Below are 19,123 nucleotides of genomic sequence, written 5' to 3'. Positions count from 1 at the left end.
GGCATGTCCAGAATAAAATGTTACAAAATAATAACTTTCATAATTCATACCAGTTTAAAATAAAATGTGCTGTTGTAAACTTTGTTTACTACAATAGTCTGAAATACTGATCCAAACTTTTAATTTTTTCCTAATATAGTTTTTATAGTCGTGCATTTGAGAAGATGTTTCAGCAGTGTTTGGAACTTCCCTCTCAGTCAAGATACTCAATTGCATTCCCACTGCTTTGTACTCATTTTATGAGTTGCACGCATGAGCTATGTCCAGAAGAGGTAATTTCTTATTTTTTAAAATGGCATAGATGACTATGACTAATATTTATAGATACTATTATAACTGTGGGTAAAATGAGTATGAGTGACGTGTTGGCTTTGTATTGAGGAAGACAAAACTTCAAGTTCTGCCTCATACATATCAACCAAAAGTTCATGGGTTAATCTCTCAGTGCCCAGCAATTCTCTTAGTTGTTCGCTTACCGTTGAGTTGCTAACATATGTCGGTGTACACCTTGTTCACACTGGAAATTATGAGATAAAATTACAGGTCCAGACTTTCCCCTACCAGGTGTATCTTATTTTACAATTATAATATACTACTTTCACCCCCCACCCCCATCCCCACCTCCCCACCTCAACTTCCCAAAGTTGTTACTGACTTATTTTGGGGAACTTTTTGAAATGGGGTCATTTAGAACAGTAGAATGTCAGTTGGAAAGGACATTAGAGATCATTCTAGCCACTTATTTTATAGGTGGAAAAATACTGAAGCTGGGACAGGATAAATGATTTGCCAAAGGTCTCACAATTTGTGGCCATCCGGAATAAAACCCAAGTCTATTAACTTCAAGGCCAATATTCTTTTTATTATACCGTGGTGAATACGTTTGTATTTATTAAATTTTAAAAATTAAATATCTTAATCATTTACTAGCACATATATTTCAAAATACTTATGAATTGTTCAGTTAGCTGGAAAGCATTTCTTATTATTTATTCCTGATTTTTTTTTTTTTAGTGAGTGTACCTCTCAGTATGAGAAATAGCTATAGAATCTAATGGGGCAATGGAAATAGTTCTAGATTTGAATTGAGAGATTTTGAATTCCAATTCTGTTATGTGACTTGTATGACCTTGGGCATGTTACAGTCTTTCTGGGTCTCAGTTTTCTTATGTATGAAATGAGAGGTACCTCTTGAGATCCCTTTAGTTCTAAATCTATGATCCTGTGAATATATGGAGATGGTATTTACCACCTGGTGTCATTCAGCACATTCTCAAGACATTGAATTAGACATTTTTAGGGATATAAAGGTGAATAAACTATAGTCCCTGCACTTGAGTAGCTTGTAGTTTAGGGGATGAATAAACAACAGATAAGCATCATCTACCTACCTTATAAATTGGAGTCATAAAATGTACGGGCTAGAAAGTACTTTAGGAATCATATCATTAAATCCTCATCACTGATGGAAGAGTATTGACTCATAACTTAGGATTTGAAGCCAGGTGTCTGAACTTTGGCCAGTGTTCTTCTGGGTTTGTCATGGTGCTGCAGAATATAAATTTTATGGTGAGAAAAGCCAGGACAATTCAGTAGGAGTTGAAAACACTATGAAAATGTATAGAATACAAAACTGTTCCCCATTAGATCATTCGTAAAGACAGAGCCTTAGTGAGTATTTAAGTGAGTTGGCCTCAAAGTGAACAGAAAGATCTGAGTTCAAATTTTGCCTGTGAAGCATATGTCTGTGCCATATGAAACTTGTCGTATGTGAAACATACGACAAGTTACTTAACATCCCAGTGCTACAGAGAACTCTCTAAGAATGTAGTATCCTCATCAGAAAGGTCCTCATACCAGTGAAACCACAGATCTAGTCCCTATACCCAAGATCATTTATATGTATTAAAACTGTAGATACAACTTTCCAAATTCTTTGTGAAATAGAATTCAGTGATTAATTACTAGAGTTAGTGACAGTGCGAGCAACGAAACTTTAATTGTCTTGTTCTTTGAAAATCTCTACAATTTAATGTCTTGTAAAGTAGTTTATTTTTCAGATAACAAGGTTAATTAATCTGTCCCTCTCACTGACTCCTTTTATAAAGCAAATTTTAAAAAATAAATGAAAACCTGAAACAGATCTCTCAGTACATAACTAGTTATTGGGCCAAGCAAAATCCCAAAGTAACCATGACTAAATATATGTTTCTAATTTTAAGCTAATCATCTCTCTATGATGAGGTGAGTGATGTGTTTCATGTTGATTCTTGTGATTCATGGTTTATCATTGGGATGATCAACATTTTAAAGATTTTGAAAATGGTTTTTTCCTCTGTAACAATTATCATTGTGTAGATTGTTCTCCTGGTTCTGCTTACTTAGGTCTATATCAGTTCATAAAATTCTTCCCAGTTTCCTCTGAAATTGTTTATTTAACCATTTCTTATAGTACAATAACATTCTATTACCTTCATATATGTATGTATGTATTGCAGTTTGTTCAGCCACAATTTATTTGTAGATTAAGCAAATCATTAATAAGCTATCGTTTGTTTTTTTTTAAGTAAGCCAGTAACCTATTGGTAGTAATATGATAAAGTGGAACCCCTGGAGTGAATGAGGAGCCCCTCTCTTCCATCCTTGGGTCCTTTCTTGGCCCAGAAGTATCCCTAGTAATTTTGGGAAATCTCTCTCCTCCTTCCCCCCATTTACCCTAAATATCACTTTTGTTTTTAATGTTTTTCCCATCAAGGTCATTATAGGATTTTCTTTCCTCTGTTTCCTTTATTTTTTTCTCCCTTTGTCCTAATAATACACACTTGTTTTTGTTTTGTTTTGAGGGTGGCATTCATTGAGGGTCTTGGAGCAAGGATTATAATCAGTGATAGATCAGAAAGATTATGGAATATACACTGGCTTCTACAAAGGGTATTCTAAATAGTGGGTTTTAATCTCTTCATGATCATTCAGCAAGTTTTTATTAAATACCTGTTATATGCCAGGTACTGTGCTAAGTCCTTTACAGTTATTATCTCATTTAATCTACACAACAACCAAGAGGTAGGTGTGATTGTTTTACAGTGTTACAACCGAGGAAACTAAGGCAGGCAGATAGACTAAATGACTTGCCCAGGTCACACAGTTAGTAAGTGTATGAGGCTGAATTTTAATTCAGGTCTTCTTGATGCTAAGCCCAGGGCTATCTACTGTACCACTTAGCCTCCGGGGATACAAAGTCATAATCAGCCCTTGCTCTTTCAGGAACTTACATTCTATAGAGGGAAACGTGTGCACTTAAATATATAGAAAATAAATGAGAAGTTTCAGTAACAGGAGGTGGAGCAGTAATATCTTGGAGGTAGAAATAAGGAAAAACTAAGTACAAAATGATACTTGAGCTTTGAATGTAATAGAAATTCTAAGAGGAAAACACAGTGTATTTGAGGCACAGAGGACAGCTTTGCATAGGTAGCAAAGGCACAGAGATGGCAGCTGTGTCTTGTATACATATATACAGAAAAGAAAGGCCAACTTCACTAAACTAAAGAGCACTTAAAGGGGAATTACTTATAACAGGGTTGAAAAGGTAGGGTAGAGGCAAGTTTTGAAGGATGTTAAATGCTAAATAGAGGCATATACAATTCTAGAAGCGGTAGTGAGCTTCTGGATTTAGTAACTGAGTTGGAGAGTGATATATTCAGATATCTTTTAGGAGAGTAACATTAATAGCTATATAGAGTATGAATTGTAGAGAATTAAAGTAGGAAGACAAATTAGAGGCTACTGAAACAGTTAAAATAATGAGGGCCTAAACTGGAGTGGTAGCATGAATGGTAAGAAATTCCCTGCACTTACTTTTTTGAGTTGCCACATTTCTCAGTATCACTGGACCCAGAGTACGCAGGAACCTGTGACATATTTTGTTGTTTGTACACTAAGCTGGATTCCCTTTGTATCCTTGGATGTCAAGACAGATAGATGCCAGTCAATCTGCACTAGATTGGGAAACTTCTTGCTTGTGCAGTTGGGACCCTGGTAGATAAGCAGACCTTCATGGTCTAACAGTTCCCAAGGGGAAAGAATGTTGCTTTTGTTGTCTTAATTATTCATGATTTCTCCTCCCCTGTTGCTCCCATTTAGGTGGAGATTTCTGTTTCTCTTCTTTTTGCCATGATTTCATAAATACGCAAACTTCTGTTTGGATTGTGAACTCTTTGCCCTGGTTTAGGGTTCCACATGCATGTTCATTTTTCTTGTAATAAACCTAGTTTTCATAAGTTTCATAAGTAAGTAAGTAATTCATAAGTAAGTTTCATAAAGTTAGGATTACCTGTTGACAGGAGAGGGAATGGAATGGGTATGAGAGGAGATATTGAGGTATATGAACTTTATAACTGTCAGATATGTGTGATGAAGGAGAATAAGCAGTTGAGCATGATGAGATGAGGCTGCAAATGCTGTTGTCTAGAAAGGTGATGGTACTCTCAACAGAAATGGGGAAATTGGGCAGAAGTGTGGGTTTGAGGAGGACAGGTAATGAGTTCTGTTTTTCTTTACATCAAATTTGAATATACCATTAGACATTCAGATAGGAATGTTCAATAGGCAGTTAATGATGTGGTAGACTTTTGGATAGAGATGATATTTAAATCCATAAGATCTGATGGAGTCACAAAAAGATAGTGTAGAGAAAGGAGGGGATAGAATCTAGGATAGAGATTTAGGGTATAATCACATTTCACCCTCATTAAGGGGATGGATTATACATGAAGATTCAGCAAAAGTGATTAAGAAGGATTGATTAGGCAGGTAGTAGCAGGGGAACTAGGAGGGAGCAGTGTCACAAAAACTCAAAAGAGAGGTAAGTTAGGAAAAGAGGAATATGAACACATATTGAAGTAATGAAAATGGAAAATAGTCTTTCCTAGAAAAATTAACTGCCTGTTCACATAACCACAATTGCTTTGACTTTTAAATCTATTTTTAAAATTTTGTGTTTATTTAAATAGATTGATTGCTTAATTTGTATGTATTACGGTTAAGATATAGAATCACAGAGTTGAAGAGGATCTCGGTCTCCCTAGTCCAATTTATCAAGGATCAAGGAATCTTTTGAAAAGATTATGAACTAAGTATATGCTAAATGAAAATATTTGTATTCTTTTACATTATAGAAGATCTTCTTGACCCTTTTAACCTCTTTTCAAAGAGTAGTACTTTATAAAATCAAATCAATGAAATTAGATATTTATTATGTACCTTTAAGTGCTAGGTAGGTATTGAGAGGCATATAAGAAATATAAGATAACATGTCTATCCTTTACAATCCAGTGGAATTTTAACTTAATTACCTTTCTTTAGTCAAGAATTATATCATTCAATCTGATTCTTAAAGGAAATGTATATTTTAAAGCATTTATATATTTTGTTTTGACAGAGACATCATATTGGAGATCGGAGTCTTTCATTATGTAACATGTTCTTGGATGAAATGGCTAAACAAGCTAGAAATCTCATAACAGATATTTGCACAGAACAGTGTACTCTTAGTGACCAGGTAAGAATTTAATATTTCCTTTCAGTGCAAATAGAAATTTTGTTTATGAACATAGAAAAATGTGACTAGTGGTCATATTTTGACTTTTGATTCTGAGTTCATTTCAACTTTTCAAAGTGGTATGGTTTTATGGATATTGGAAAATGGAAACTGGATTGAGGAATGGACATTAACAATTATAACAATTTCCTACAGAAATTTAAATAATATAAATTAATTTTTATAACAAAGAATACCCAAAAAACTTAAGAAATATGCCATATAGCAAAACACTCAACTCACCAGGTGGAGATAAATGGCAGCCACGGGCCACACCAATTTAGAATATATAAATTCATTTACAAAATCTTACAAAAGAAAAAAAGATATTGGAAGATTATGAGCAGTATCAATTCACAAAACAGTGAAGAGGGGGAAAAACAGTTTAAAGAAACGTTTTCCAGAGTTTGCAGAATTAAACAAGTCATCTTAATGAAATTATGGATGAAGCTGGAAAGAGAAGAATAAATGATGGAAAAGACCTGTAGTGGTTTTTATAACAGACTCTTTTCACCATCAAGTATAGAGGAGAGACCACAGTAGAACATCAAAGTCCTTGATGTACTTGTAGAAAAAATGAAAATGTTGCTGAAAAAAAACCCACAAAGATGAGGAAAAGCAACTAGGCTAAAACAAGTATATATGGAGGAGGTCCAAGGTCATCTGAAGTGACAGAATTTTCTGAAGGATGTGAAGATACCAAAGGCATGGGAGAAAAATTTCAGACCTTAATATTACCAAGAAAAGGCAACCAAGAGAAAAATGAATACTTGCTATATGTATACTTTTCCATCTGTTTAAAATTTTTATGAGGTTAATCTGCACATACATGGAGTATATCCTTGATGAAGATATTAGAAGGGGATGGCTAGACCTTTCACATCAAGAAGATTATAGATCTATTTCATTATGTCAACCAAAACATAGCATAAAATCATAAAAACTGAAATGTACAGAAAGAAGAAAGGTATCACAGAAAGATGATAAAATATCAGAAAGAATGGGGAAAATGTTATGAGAATCTTTGCTGGGAGAAGAGTGATTTTTTCAGGCAAAGAAGCAGTGAGGTGCATCATGACATAGATGATATGTTGAACAAAAGCGATGTCACTGAAGGAAGCAAGACAATGACTGCTGACGTTTGTATAGCACTTTAAAGTTTTCTTTACCTCATTTGATTCATATAACTTTGTGAGGTAGGTGGTAATAATAGCTAATACTTATATAGTGCTTACCGTGTACCAGGCACTGTGCTAATTGCTTTGCAGTTATTATCTGGTCTTTACAACAAACTGTATTGCTAAGGCAATATTCACAACACTAATGGCGGCTGTGAATATGCCATCGTTGTTCTGAATTGCAAAAAATAACAGACTCGCCATATAGAAGGCAGAAGAAAAACATTTATTCAGACACCCGAAAGCCAAATCCCAACACCAGAAAAGCAGATCCATCATAGTAACAAAGAATTTAATGCATATTATCACTGCAGGGGACACCTCCATTCTCAAGCCTTCCCCACCCCCACCCTGACTCCCCACCTGGGGCCTTCTCATGAGCAAACACTCATAATCCTAGCTGTCTGCCTGACTGGGTTCTCTCTCCCTGAATTCTAACTGCTCTTACTCACTTCCAGTTCTCCATTTTACCATTCAACAAGCTCTTCCCACCATTTGTGACTTAACCTTTCCTTGTGATTTAAGCAGGTCACATATACCTATTAATGGGTAGGAAAGATCTTCAGATTAAGCAAAAACACGTTAACAACACACAATCCTGTGAGGTGTTTCAGGAATGATTATCATCTTTATTAGAAGAGTAAACTAAGGCTTAGAGGTTCATTAATTTACTTTGTTATACAACTGAAGCTATCAGAAGCAGAATTTGAACCCAGGTGTCTTCATCAGGTTCTGTATCTGATACAGATATCTTTTTATTAAAAACATTTCATTGCTATCAGGTAGGTTCACTTCTCCAGGTGGTTAAAAAGCATTCAGCAAGAAATTTCCATAGCGTCTCAGGAGCCTAAAAATTGCTTTTATACTTATCTTGCTCTAATGGCTACAACTAGGTCCCATATTAACTTCCTTATTCAAAACAATCCTAACTGGTAGTATATGGTAGAAAACACTAGGTGTTTTCTATCTCTGAAGTCTCAACACGTTTTCCATTATATCATTCTTGTTTCTGACATTTAGAAGAAGTAACTGTAATGTAGAGGCAAACAACCCTATATACCCCACTGAGATCATAGATTTACAGGAAAAGACTGAAGAGATTATGTAATCCAAGCCTCCTCTTGTAGATGAGAAAGTTAAAATGAAGAAAGACATAAGTAGATTTGAAACCATTTCTTCTGATTTCAAATCTAGGGGAGAGTTCTTTATGGATCTTGGCATATGGTTGAGCCATTTTTAAACCAGTTATGGAATCCTTTTATGATCTAGCCTGGGATGCCATTCCCTGAAAAAGTAAACTAAATCCTGGTAATTTCAGTAAATCTTTACTGTATTCCGTATTTAAGCATCTATTCCACAATGTGCATGTCATCATGGTTACAATACGTAAATTACAACATAAAATATACAAAATACAAAAACACAACAGTCCGTGACCTTAAAGAGCTTGTAATATATTGAGAGGATAGCCCATATACATCTGTGACTCATCTTGTCCATTTAATACAATTGATTTGGCCCAGGGTTATAATATGTTGAAATTTCCTGTTTCCTGACCCTGGTACTCATGCTTGTTAACTGATTGAATTGAAGATAGAAGAAGAGCCATATCTAGACAACAGATTCTGTGAAAAATATGTGACTTTTGGTGGACTGCTAATTCAATAGGAGTTAATAGTATGAAAGGAGAGTCAGGAAAGCTAGTGTAATCTTTGGCCATATTAAAAAAGGATAATACTGATGGTTTTGCCCTGGTTGAACCATGTCTGGAGTATTGGTATTTGATTTGGGTACCATCTTCTAGGAAGAGCATTAATAAGATGGATGAATTAATGATTAATAAGGTGATCTTTGAGAAGAGCAATTAATATGGTCAGGGGTCTGTATTATGAGGTTTTGTTAAAGGAATTGGTGACGTTTATCATGAATAAGGGAATACTTGGAAAGAGGTGATAGCTCTCCAAGTCTTAAAAGACTGTTTTGTGGGAGAAAGATTAGATTTGTCCTGGCCCTAGATAGCATTAGGATGGGAAGTAGAAGGGAAAGAGTGATTTCTTTATTTTTTTTTAGCCCAACATGTAGAACGAAAAAATCAGGAATGAAAGCCAGAGGGGAATAAGCCAGTAAATTTAAAATTAAAAGTGGTAGCCTATTTTAAGAGAAAATTCCATATTAGTCAGAAATAGGCCACTCCTTAGTATAGACATTATTCCTTAAAATTAGACAGTATTAAAAGAAGTGGTTTTTCATGTTTTCTTGTAATGTGCTTTTAATTATAATTATGCTCTTAATTTCGTTTATTGAAAAGAGATTTTTCTATCTTTATTTTTTAAAATACAGTTGCTGCCAAAACATTGTGCCAAAACCATCAGTCAGGCAGTCAACAAAAAATCAAAAAAACAGACTGGAAAGAAAGGGGAACCTGAAAGGGAAAAACCAGGAGTTGAGAGCATGAGGAAAAACAGACTGGTGGTAACCAAGTAAGTCATATGCTTTAATTCCATAGTGTCTGTCCCTTTTTTCTGTTAATTTTATCTTATTTTTAATTTATGGAATAAAACAAACATTTCCATAGCATAGTTTAATAAAAAAGATGATTGCACGTGAAACTGTAAATCTATTATGTACAACTTGCTATTCTTTTAAAGTACATAATAAAGTGATGTAAATTTCTTTTTGTCCCCTCCTCCTCAAGGTGACCACCATTAGACACAAATATGTATGTGTACATATGTATACATACACATACACATAAAATCATTCTATACATCTGTTTATCAGTTTTTTCTCTGCATGCAGATAGTGTCTTCCTTTGTATCTCCTTTGTAGATAATTTGGGTGTTTATAGTAGTCAAAATAGCTTATTTGCTCAAAGTTCTTAAAACAATATTGCTGTTACTGTATACAATGTTCTCTTGATTTTGCTCACATACTGGGAAATTGTCACCATTTTGGAATTTAGTGTTTCTATTTATTCTCTTCCTTTTTGTATTAGGGTTGATTTATGATTGCATTATGCAGGTTGAGGGGAGAACCAGTCTTTTTAAATTGTAATTATTATCATTTTTTGCTGTGAATCTGGCTAGTTGTAGTTACTGCTTTTTCTAATTCCAAAGTTTAGTCCTAACATGTTGCCCTGAATTTAGAATAAAACATGAAATAATACATGGTACCATATGTACATATTAATCAGTGACTTAGAAGAATTAAGAGTCCCTTGGATGTATAATTTCCTATCAGCTTTTTTTTTTTAAATCAATACTCTGAGTCATTTGTAGCTTCAGTATGTTTTATCATATAAAAATATAACTCATTTTCTTTTAACTTTGTTTTTAGGCCCATTAAATACCAATGGTTTTGGTTTTGGGTAGAAATAGTGAAAGCTTTTTTATAATATTTAAAAAATTTGTTGTTCAGTCATTCATTTATGCCCTACTCTTTGTGACCCTCTGGACCCTGCCAATACTGTCCATGGGGTTTTCTTGACAAAGATACAGTAGTGGTTTGCCATTTCCTTCTCCATTGGATTAAGGCAGACAGAGGTTAAGTGACTTGCTCAGGGTTACAGATTTGAACTTAGCTCTTCCTGACTCCAGGCCCAGTGTTCTATCTACTGAGCCACCTATCTGTCTTCATTTTTCTTTTCTTTTTCTTTGAAAATTTTAAAAAATTAAATAAAACTTCTTTTTTTAATTAAGCATTTACTTTTCCCCTCCACCTGTAGTCATGGTTCAGAGGGAAAAAAACACCTTTCCATAATCATCCAAAATAAAATCCCATATTAGCAATGTCCAAAAATATATGTCTCATTCTGCATTTTATATGATTTAAAAGTAAAGCTCAATCAAGCTATGGAACATTTATAGATATTCTTTAAAAACTTTTAGTTGACCTTTTATCTACTAAAAATGTGATGAAAGTATAACTGCAACTGGGGATAGTCATAATTTACTTATAAATTGAATGAACTTAAAAGTTTTTTCCTTACTGATAATTACATTCAATAGTGTTGTCTGTATATAGAGACCAAAGGAATACTCTTGAATTTAGAAGTAACTTTTGTAATACATGTGATCTCTCAGAAAACTTTAATGTGGTCTACTTTATATCAAGGGAAATTATGTAGAAGCATTTCTCAGTCTTTACCTTCTCATAGAATAATACTACCTTAAATCTGGTGATGTTAAAAGTGCATTTGTTTCTTCACACATTATTTAATGCTTTACTTAACTGTTTTTCTCTGTCTCTATTTTAGCCTCGATAAATTGCACACTGCACTTTCTGAACTTTGTTTCTCTATAAATTATGTACCAAACATGGCTGTTTGGGAACATACCTTTACTCCAAGGGAATATTTGACTTCTCATCTGGAAATTCGCTTTACCAAGTAAGACAAGATATGAACTATATTTTCCTCTAGTTAGAACTGTTATCATATTAAATCTTAGCATCTCTGTAATGTTTCCTTTTAGAACTTGGGAGCCCAGATAATAGAATTTTTCTTTTTACACAACTTATTAACTAGAGTGCCATCACACATATCCTCCCACATACTCTGCAGTCCAGGGGCACTGGCCTTGCTGTTCTTTGAACAGTATCTCCCATCCTTTGACTCTAAGCATTTTCACTAGTTGTTCCCATGCATAAAGTGCTCTCCCTCCTGGTTTTCTAGGCAGTTTTTCAAGTCTCAGCTAAAATCTCACCTTCTACAGGAAGCTTTCTTAAACCCCTTCAGTCCTAATCTTGTTCCTCTTTTGATTATTTCCGGTTTATCCTGTACATAGCTTGTTTGTATATAGTTGTTTGCATGTTATCTTCTCCATTAGACTATTAACTCCTCGAGGACATGAACTGTCTTTTATCTTTCTTTGTATCCCTAACACCTTTGCATAATCGCTGGTGCATAATAGGTACTTGATAAATATTTATTGACTGACTAAATCTGTAAACTATCAGCCAGTTAATTTGACATTGACTTCCAGGAAAATGATTTAACGTTAATGAAGAGATAGTGACTATCTATAAAAGGATGTAGCATTTAGAAAGAATTAGTATGGTTTTCTCAAGAATGGCTTCTTCACCCCTTAAAATACCTTGCTTCCTTCAAACTTAACTCAGGTGCCACCTCCTGTGTGAAACCTAACCTACTCATCTACCCTGAAAATCACTTTGTATTTACTTTCTGTATGTATTTATGTGTTGTTCATGGTATTTTTTCTAAAACAGTGTAAGCTCCTTGAGTGCAAGAACTGTTTAAATTTTTTGTCTTAGTGCATAGCATATAGTCAGTACTTAAGTGTTTGTAGATTGATTACAGTGATAAACCCAACAAATAATATAAATCTAGTTTAAGCAGATTTTAGGAAAACATTTCTTAAAATTATCTTGTATTCTTGTGGAAAATGTAGCTGTAGGCTAGATTATATGTTTTAGACATGCACATAGAGATTTTATGTGTAATATGTATACATATGGATTTGAAAATGGTTAAATAGCTGGTTTCAAAGAATAGTGATTAATTTTTCATTTTTTTCAAATTCTAAGTTCTCAAAACATTCCATTATCATTTCTATAGGGCTGCTTCCCAGATCTACTTCATTTTATTCCCTTTCCTGCACTCCTGTCCCACTTTATCATCTCAAGCTGGATATCCCACAAACATCTCAAATTCAGTATGTTCAAAATAAGTCATTATCTTTCCACCAAAACACCTCCCCTCTTCGGAACCTATTATTGTCAGTAACATCACCACCTTCCTAGTTAACTGAGGTTTGCAACTTTGACATCATCCTCATCTCCTCATCTCATTTCTACAGTCAGTTGCCAAATCTTGCATGCTCTCTCTCTCTCTCTTGCTCTCTCTCTCTTTCTCTCTCTTTCTCTCTCTTTCTCTTTTTTTTTTTTTTACTACCACCACATCTCTCACCTGACTCCTATCTATTTCCAGAGCCATCACCATCAAATCTTCTCATTTATATCTTCATAAAATCCCTCTTGTGCATCCTCTTTTCACTAATCACCTAGCTGTCACCTTTGTTCAGAAATTCATCCCTTCTCACCTCAGCTGTTTCTGTAGCTTTTTAGTTGACCTCCTTGCGCCAAACCTCTACTAATCTGCCAAAAACAAGGGTCTGATTATGTTGGCTGTCTTTCCCTCAGCCTCCTGCCCTCCCCTTGATAAATCTCATTACCTTTCTGTTACCTGTAGAATTAAACATAAAGTCTTTTGTTTGATATTTAGAATCCTTTACACCTGACTCCTTTCTACTTTTTTTAGTCTTAATATATTTTATTCACCTCCACCACACCATACAATTCAGCTCTACTTGCCTACTTGCTGTTTTTTACACATGAAATTTCATCTCCCATTTATTTGCCTTCACCCTGGCTTTCCCTCTGACCTTTCTCCCTACCTTTACCTCTTGTTGATAACTGACCACCTTAAAGAACTAAATTCAAATATCAACTTCTATGTAAATATATTTTTATCAGTGAGTTGGATAGTGAAATCACAATAAAGCCATTAAATGGAAAGAATAATCTGAAGCTTTTATGCATAGTTATATGCTTGCAAAACTGAGTACACAGTGCCTGGCACATAGTAGGTGCTTAATAAATATTTATTGAATGAACACAAAATAGCAGAACATTTAAATTGTCAGAAGACCAGATAGAGATACTACCTCAATCTTAGAAAAAGAATTAAGACTAGGTGTAAAGGAGCTACCACAGAAAAAAATTCCTAGTCCAAATGAATTCACAGGAGAATTCTATCAAACTTTTAAAGAATAGTTACTACCAATACTACACAAATTATTCTCTAAAATTGAAAAATAAAATGCATTGTCGGGAATCTTTTATGAGACAAATAATTGTCCTAACACCTAAAGCAGGCAAGGAGAAAGCACAAAAGTAAAACTATAGGCGAAGGGAATAAGCATTTTTATAGTGTAGGCACTGTCTTTATAATAGCCTTACAGCGTAGGTACAGTTATTATCTCCATTTTGTAGTTGAGGAAACTGAGATACAACAGAGATTGTGACTTGCTTAGGATCATACAACGACTCAGGTCGTTCTGTCTCTAGACCCAGAACTATCCTTTGTGCCACCTAACTGCTTCAATTAATTAATATTAATTGAACAGCAATTCAGAAATTCCAAAAAGAAATCCCATCAAATAAACTAGCAATTTATCTAAGAAATTATTCATTATGACCAGGTGGATTTATAGTAGAAATGCAAGGATGGCTCAATATTAGAAAAAGTATCAATATAATATAATTTACTTCTTCTAAGAAGAATGGACTGGTCTCATGACACAGGAGACTCCTCCTGCCAAGCAAAGATAAATATAAACATTTGTTGATTGTGTCATAGAGACTCTTGTTTAGGAATGGATTGGACTAAAATAGCCACTTGGGATCCCTTGCAACTCTGAAATTTTATTAAATAACCCTTCCCTGGACCCCCTTAATCAAAGTCCTTTCTAGAGTTAGAACCTGATTCTTTGTATTCCTCAAGACCAACTCAGAAAGTTCTAACTTTCCACAATGTCACCCTTACCTCATTCTGACACACTGGAGTAAGCCTTTCATGAAGGATCCCTTTAAGTTCATAGGATCCTTATAAGTTCATTATGTTACCAGTTATCATAAATTATGAATATGAAGAAATAAAATCCTGGAACCTATTCTGCTTAAGGTACCTAAACTCATTGAGAAGAGATTCAATTTTAGTGGGATATTATCTTTTACGTTCATTCATGCCAGATAAATAAACTTTTAATTACTTTGTTCAAAAGTTATTTTTCCTTATGATCTTAATAATTCTGAAAACTTTCAGCATTACATTAAAAGGACAACAAAAGTATAAATTCTAAAATAAGAGTGGAGCAAGAAAAATATTAAAAATATCCTTAAATTTTGTTAAATATAACACCAGTTTGTTTATTTTTTGCCATTAGGTAATTTGCTCTAAATTCAAAGTATTTTTCATTTTAAGCAAGGTAGAAATTAAAGTCAATTATAATGTCAGATCATCAGGTTTCTGTGTGTGTGTCATTGAGACATTGAAGAAGCAGAGATCATAGGATAATAGATCTGGAATTAGAAGAGACCTTAGAAAATATAAATCCAATCCCTTCATTTTACAGGTAAGGGAACGGAGGCCCAGAAGGGGATTAGGTCATGCAGGTAGCTAATCATCAGAGGTGGAATTTCAGCCCAGGTGCTTTTACTCTTTGCCAACTCTCATGTTGCTGTTCTACAAACACAGTTTTCCACAACTTTCAGTTCTTACGTTTGCTTTATGAGACAAGGATATGAAATCATTGTCTTTAAGGTCAATATTTACTTTTTGGGGGGAGAAAACTGAAAGATACCCAAACTAAAATTAGCATTTGTTTCTCAGTACAAAGATGAGAAATATTTCAAATTCCCCTTCATAACTACTCACCAAAATAATCAGAAATAAGAAAACCAGGAGTAAGTAGATCTTATAAAATTGTTAATGGTAATATTTTCATATATATCATATATTTCATATCTGATAGTATTTCATATAACTCGCTTTAAAATATTTCACATATGAATGAATGTATCTTTTTTTCAAAAGCACTTAATTTTTGGTAATGTATTCTCAGAATAAATTATCAGACTCAAAAATAGTCATGAAAAGAAAAATTCTGCATGATTCAACAGAAAACAATCTTTAGAAGAGCATTTCAGTTTTACCCGTGTCATTAGCAGTTAATTGTTTAAAGATTCTGCTCTGAATGGTAGAGCCCCATGGCAGCTTTACTGAGGGACAAATTATCCTTTGAGCGGTGGGCCCCAAGGACCAGATGAAAGTTTAACTAAAGGTTGAATATGACCTTTGCAAGAACTACGAAACCTTGCCACAGAATTTTACAGTAGTGGACAACTGAAAAATACATATGTAAAAATTATCTTGATGTGATTGTTACAAAGGTTTATTTGTTGGTGTACTTAAAACTTTAAAAATGGAACTGAATTGAGGTTCCAGAATATCCTATCTCCCTACATTCCAAGATTTTGTAGCGTGTAAGTTATTGTCTTCCTTTTAAATAATTTTATGTCGTTAAACTATATATCTTACATGCAATCAGTCTTATATTTCATTTACTTTTTTCCTTTGAAGGTCAATTGTGGGGATGACAATGTATAATCAAGCTACACAAGAAATTGCAAAACCTTCAGAGCTCTTAACAAGCGTAAGGGCATACATGACAGTACTCCAGTCAATAGAAAATTATGTGCAAATTGACATTACAAGGGTATTTAACAATGTTCTTCTTCAGCAAACACAACATTTAGACAGTCATGGAGAGCCAACCATTACAAGCCTCTACACAAATTGGTAAGACCTTAAATTGAGTGTATGCTTGTGTATAATAATAGTCTCTTTTTTGTGAGTGTATGCTTGTGTATAATAGTTTTCCCTTTTTTGAAGAAAATTAGACTAGGTAATCTATAAAAGTCCCCCCTGAAGTTGAAACCTCTTTTATAAAAATTTATCCTGTAGTAAGTTTTGAATTACTGCTTTGATTTTTCTCTTCCCATAATGATCATATGTTTCTTTTTAGGTATTTAGAGACCTTGCTGAGACAAGTCAGCAATGGCCATATAGCTTATTTTCCTGCAATGAAAGCATTTGTGAATTTGCCCACAGAAAATGAGCTGACTTTCAATGCAGAAGAATATTCAGATATATCAGGTGAACTTGTTTGAAAATTTCTTGTTTTTGTAGTCTTAATTCTTTAGGTTTCATTGTAGAAAATTAATACTTAACTGGAGTCATTTTCTTTTAAGTAAAATCTTGGCTTTGTAGAATTTCTTCTGTGTTTTCTATGGGTTACCTTTGGGTATTTCTTAGAAATAAGTCTTTTCTCTGATCTGTGCAGTTATGATTTCCTTTAAGTGAATGAATTAAATTATTTTCCTTTCTTAGAAATGAGGTCCCTATCAGAATTGCTAGGTCCATATGGTATGAAGTTCCTCAGTGAAAGCCTTATGTGGCATATTTCATCCCAAGTTGCTGAACTTAAGGTAATAGTTTTCACTATTTTATCTATATTTTAATTCTTTGAAATTAGTTTTGAAATGTCATTGTGATGTGATTAAGTAAAACGTTTTGTCTAGAATTTTAGTTATTTCATCACTTTTAATAACAGTCACAGAATTTTAGAATGGGAAGGGACCTTTTTCTAAACCACTAAGAATCAACTCTAGAACACTTCCAACAAATGGTGATCCAGAGATAACATGAGTAAAGTGATTTGCAAACTTTAAAGCTTTTTAAATGTGAACTTTAATGATGATGATCATTAATCAGCAAGCATTTAGTTACTCAGCACTAGCTAGACGATGGGGGTCATCTCCAGTCATCCTGATCTGTATCTTGCCACTGGATCCAGATGGCTCCAGAGGAGAAAGTGAGGCTGGTGACTTCACACAGACACCTCCCTCATTTAAATCAAATTTTACTTGCAAGTCATGGCATCACCTTCCTGATGTTATGGTCCTCTTCGAGATCAAAGGACAAAAAGCGTCAACATCAAGACAGTGCATATAGAGAGACATAAAAAAAAATCCCTAACCTCAAGGAGCTTACGTTCTTTAGGGGAACGCAACTTGTATATATAAGTTTGTACAAAATAATTACAAATTAATTTAGGGGGACTAACATGAGCAGCCAAGATCAGGAAGGGCCTCATATAGAAAGATGATTTTGAGCTGAGCTTTGTAATTAGTGGATCCAGTAAAACATGTTCAATCTGTTGTTAAGTTCTGTAAATATTACCTTTGTAACATCTCTCATATACTCCCCCTTTCTCTCCTATGACACTGTCATTATCCTAATTGCAGGCCCATATCATTTCTCACCTAACTATTGCAATAACCTGTTTGTTGGTCTTAACATGCACAACAAAGAAATAGTCCTTAAGTGGGGAAGTAACCTTGTCATTCCTTTATTCAAATTCCAATAACTCCCAGTTACCTCTTAGGTAAAATATAAACCCCTGTTTAGTTTTTAAAACCTTATCTATTCCTCACATTGAATACTCCATCTCTTTTGTTCTAGAAGTCCCATTTACTTAGAATGTCTTTCCTATTCATCTCCACCTCACAAGATCCTACTCAGACCAAGTACCATCTTCTACTTCAAATGCTAGTGCTCTTCTTCATAAAGTACCTAGTATTTAATTTTTATTTATTACATATTTATTCACATTATACTTACATATGGATACATTATCTTCCCCAGTAGGATGTAAGCTCTTTGAGAGAAAGAATTATTTCATGCTTTTTATTTATATAATGTACGGTACATAGCAGGCATTTAATAAGTGCTTGTCAGTTAATTAATATGGCAAGGTCCTCATCAGACACTGAAGTAAAGGACAGAGAATGAGTGATTTCAAAAGCTTCTGAGATGTAAATTGGGGAAGAAAAAGGAGTTTGTCAGTTAAATTATGAGGTAAGATTTTCTCCTGGTAAAGTAGGATCAAAATACAAAAGAGAGTTTGGAAGAAAAGATTGGAACATTTTGTGTTCCCCACAGATGGTGAGGAGTGGGGAAAAATAAAAGGATTGCTTTACTTTGGTGAGGGACTAGTTCAGATTGTGTAGCATACATTTATAATAACTCAGTTGGCATGGTTATGTCACTTCTTTCAGCACCGTTTAACAAGAAAGGACAAAGATGCAAGGCATTCAAGACTAAAGGACACTAATGTGAACTGGTTTAGTGTCAAGATTTAGAAGAAAGAGATTAATACAAATTAATACAAAAAGTACAAGTATTGGAATGAGTGGTTAATGCAGGCTCAAGGGCCTGGGGGGTCAAAATGAAGATAAAGAATAGGTTGAGGTGGAATTTAGAGTGTAGGGATAGGCAGTGGTAGAATATTTTGTTCAGTGAAAGGAAAAGTACTATACCAAGTCAGTTGATGATCTGAGTTTTATAACAAATTTAGGAAATATTAATTCCCAGGAGTAAAGATATTTTGATGAATACATACAATACTATGTATTTTGTTTTTTCATGACACTCATTATACCATTATTTCCATTTCTTTCTTGATTCAACCACTGTACCATATATCTGTATGTAGGCAGTGAGGCAACACGGTGGATGGAGTGCTGAGCCTGGAATCAGAAAGATTCATCTTCCTGAGTTCAAATCTGGCTTTAAACACTTACTATTTTGTGACCCTGGGAAAGTCACTTAACGCTGTTTGCCTCAGTTGCCTCACGTATAAAATGAGCTGGAATTGGAAATGGCAAGCTACTCTAGTGTCTTTGCCAAGAAAACCCCAAGTGG

General features: G+C 34.2%; 1 protein-coding gene across 2 annotated transcripts in view; it reads left to right on the top strand.

Moving 5' to 3' along the window:
• Positions 1-19,123, top strand: part of NCKAP1 (NCK associated protein 1) — a 117,269-nt gene that overhangs the window by 80,401 nt on the left and 17,745 nt on the right. For both annotated transcript variants that reach the window (XM_072612581.1, XM_072612580.1), the window contains exons 17-23: positions 140-272; positions 5,441-5,560; positions 9,118-9,257; positions 11,033-11,164; positions 15,938-16,156; positions 16,383-16,513; positions 16,748-16,845. In XM_072612581.1, coding sequence (XP_072468682.1) covers positions 140-272; positions 5,441-5,560; positions 9,118-9,257; positions 11,033-11,164; positions 15,938-16,156; positions 16,383-16,513; positions 16,748-16,845 — 973 coding nt within the window. The remainder of the gene's footprint in view (positions 1-139; positions 273-5,440; positions 5,561-9,117; positions 9,258-11,032; positions 11,165-15,937; positions 16,157-16,382; positions 16,514-16,747; positions 16,846-19,123) is intronic.

The sequence above is a fragment of the Notamacropus eugenii genome, chromosome 5, assembly GCF_028372415.1.
Source record: "Notamacropus eugenii isolate mMacEug1 chromosome 5, mMacEug1.pri_v2, whole genome shotgun sequence".
Lineage (NCBI taxonomy): Eukaryota > Metazoa > Chordata > Mammalia > Diprotodontia > Macropodidae > Notamacropus > Notamacropus eugenii.
The sequence above is the reverse complement of the archived record's forward strand: the minus strand, read 5'-3'. Positions and strand labels throughout refer to the sequence as shown.